The sequence below is a fragment of the Plasmodium fragile genome, assembly GCF_000956335.1.
Source record: "Plasmodium fragile strain nilgiri unplaced genomic scaffold supercont1.244, whole genome shotgun sequence".
In the NCBI taxonomy this organism is placed as follows: Eukaryota; Apicomplexa; class Aconoidasida; order Haemosporida; family Plasmodiidae; genus Plasmodium; species Plasmodium fragile.
The window spans coordinates 136-1,073 of record NW_012192824.1 but is presented as its reverse complement, the minus strand read 5'-3'; the positions used below and the strand labels follow the sequence as shown (position 1 = coordinate 1,073).

The window sequence follows — 938 nt, the reverse complement described above, 5'->3', positions numbered from 1 at the left end:
GTGCAGGGTTGCCACTTCACCGAACTCACGCTGCCCGGATACTACGTTGTCTTCGTTTGCCGCCATGTGCTGACGCAGGTATTGTTTCCAATCCGCTTTTAATTGCAAAAACCACGGCTGCGTCGTGCACTCCCGCAGAATATGTTTGCTGCGGTCAATCCAGTTAATCCATTGTGTGCACTCCGACGTCGCGTCCCCAGGGTGGGAATGAGCACGACTGTGGTGTGCATCGAACTGTATGGTTTCCATACAACTCCATGGATCGCAGTCATTAGGTGCACAAGGGTCCGTTGCTAACTGTATAGTTTCCATACAACTCCATGGATCGGGGTCCGCGTCATTCGGTGGACAAGGGTCCGTTTCTAACTGTATGGATTCCATACAACTCCATGGACCATCTTCATCAACTGGACATGGATATGGTGCTGAGTCAATGGGTGGATCCAGGGTGGAGGAAGCATTGCTCCCTGATAAACCATGGTTTGAGGTAGAGACACCCAAGATATTGTTATTCCTGTCATCGTCCCGCATCAAATCCTGCGCAAACTGCTGCACGACAATCTGCAAATAGTCGTCTTTGACGTTTTCCCAATCTGTCGCTTCACATTCGTTGAGCACTTCTAGATGTAGCTCGATGATGGTGCGCTTATGCACGCGTGGATGACGTCGTCGTCGTTCGGCGAATCTATCGTGCCGCCTATCCCTACTCATCGTGTACCCGTAATCGGGTGGCGGTAGTTCGCCGCGTTGTAGATGTTGCAATATGTCTGCGTCGAGTGGCGGTGACGGCACGTCACGAACGGTTCGATACGGTCGTCGTCGTTTTGTGCCGAGGTACGCAAAATACTAAGCAGAAAAAGGGGGTGAGTGGGGAAGGTGAGGACGGTACGATAAAAGGAATGAACGCGCGTGTAGGAGTACATTTGTGTTCGAACGAT

General features: G+C 51.4%; 1 protein-coding gene across 1 annotated transcript; it reads right to left on the bottom strand.

The window, feature by feature from the left end:
- Positions 1–20: 20 nt before the first annotated feature.
- Positions 21–711, bottom strand: AK88_05689 (uncharacterized protein; the record flags this gene model as incomplete). Its single annotated transcript, XM_012483291.1, has 1 exon — positions 21–711. A coding segment is annotated over one exon (690 nt), but the record flags the coding sequence as incomplete, so codon positions are not given.
- Between the last annotated feature and the right edge of the window lie 227 nt (positions 712–938).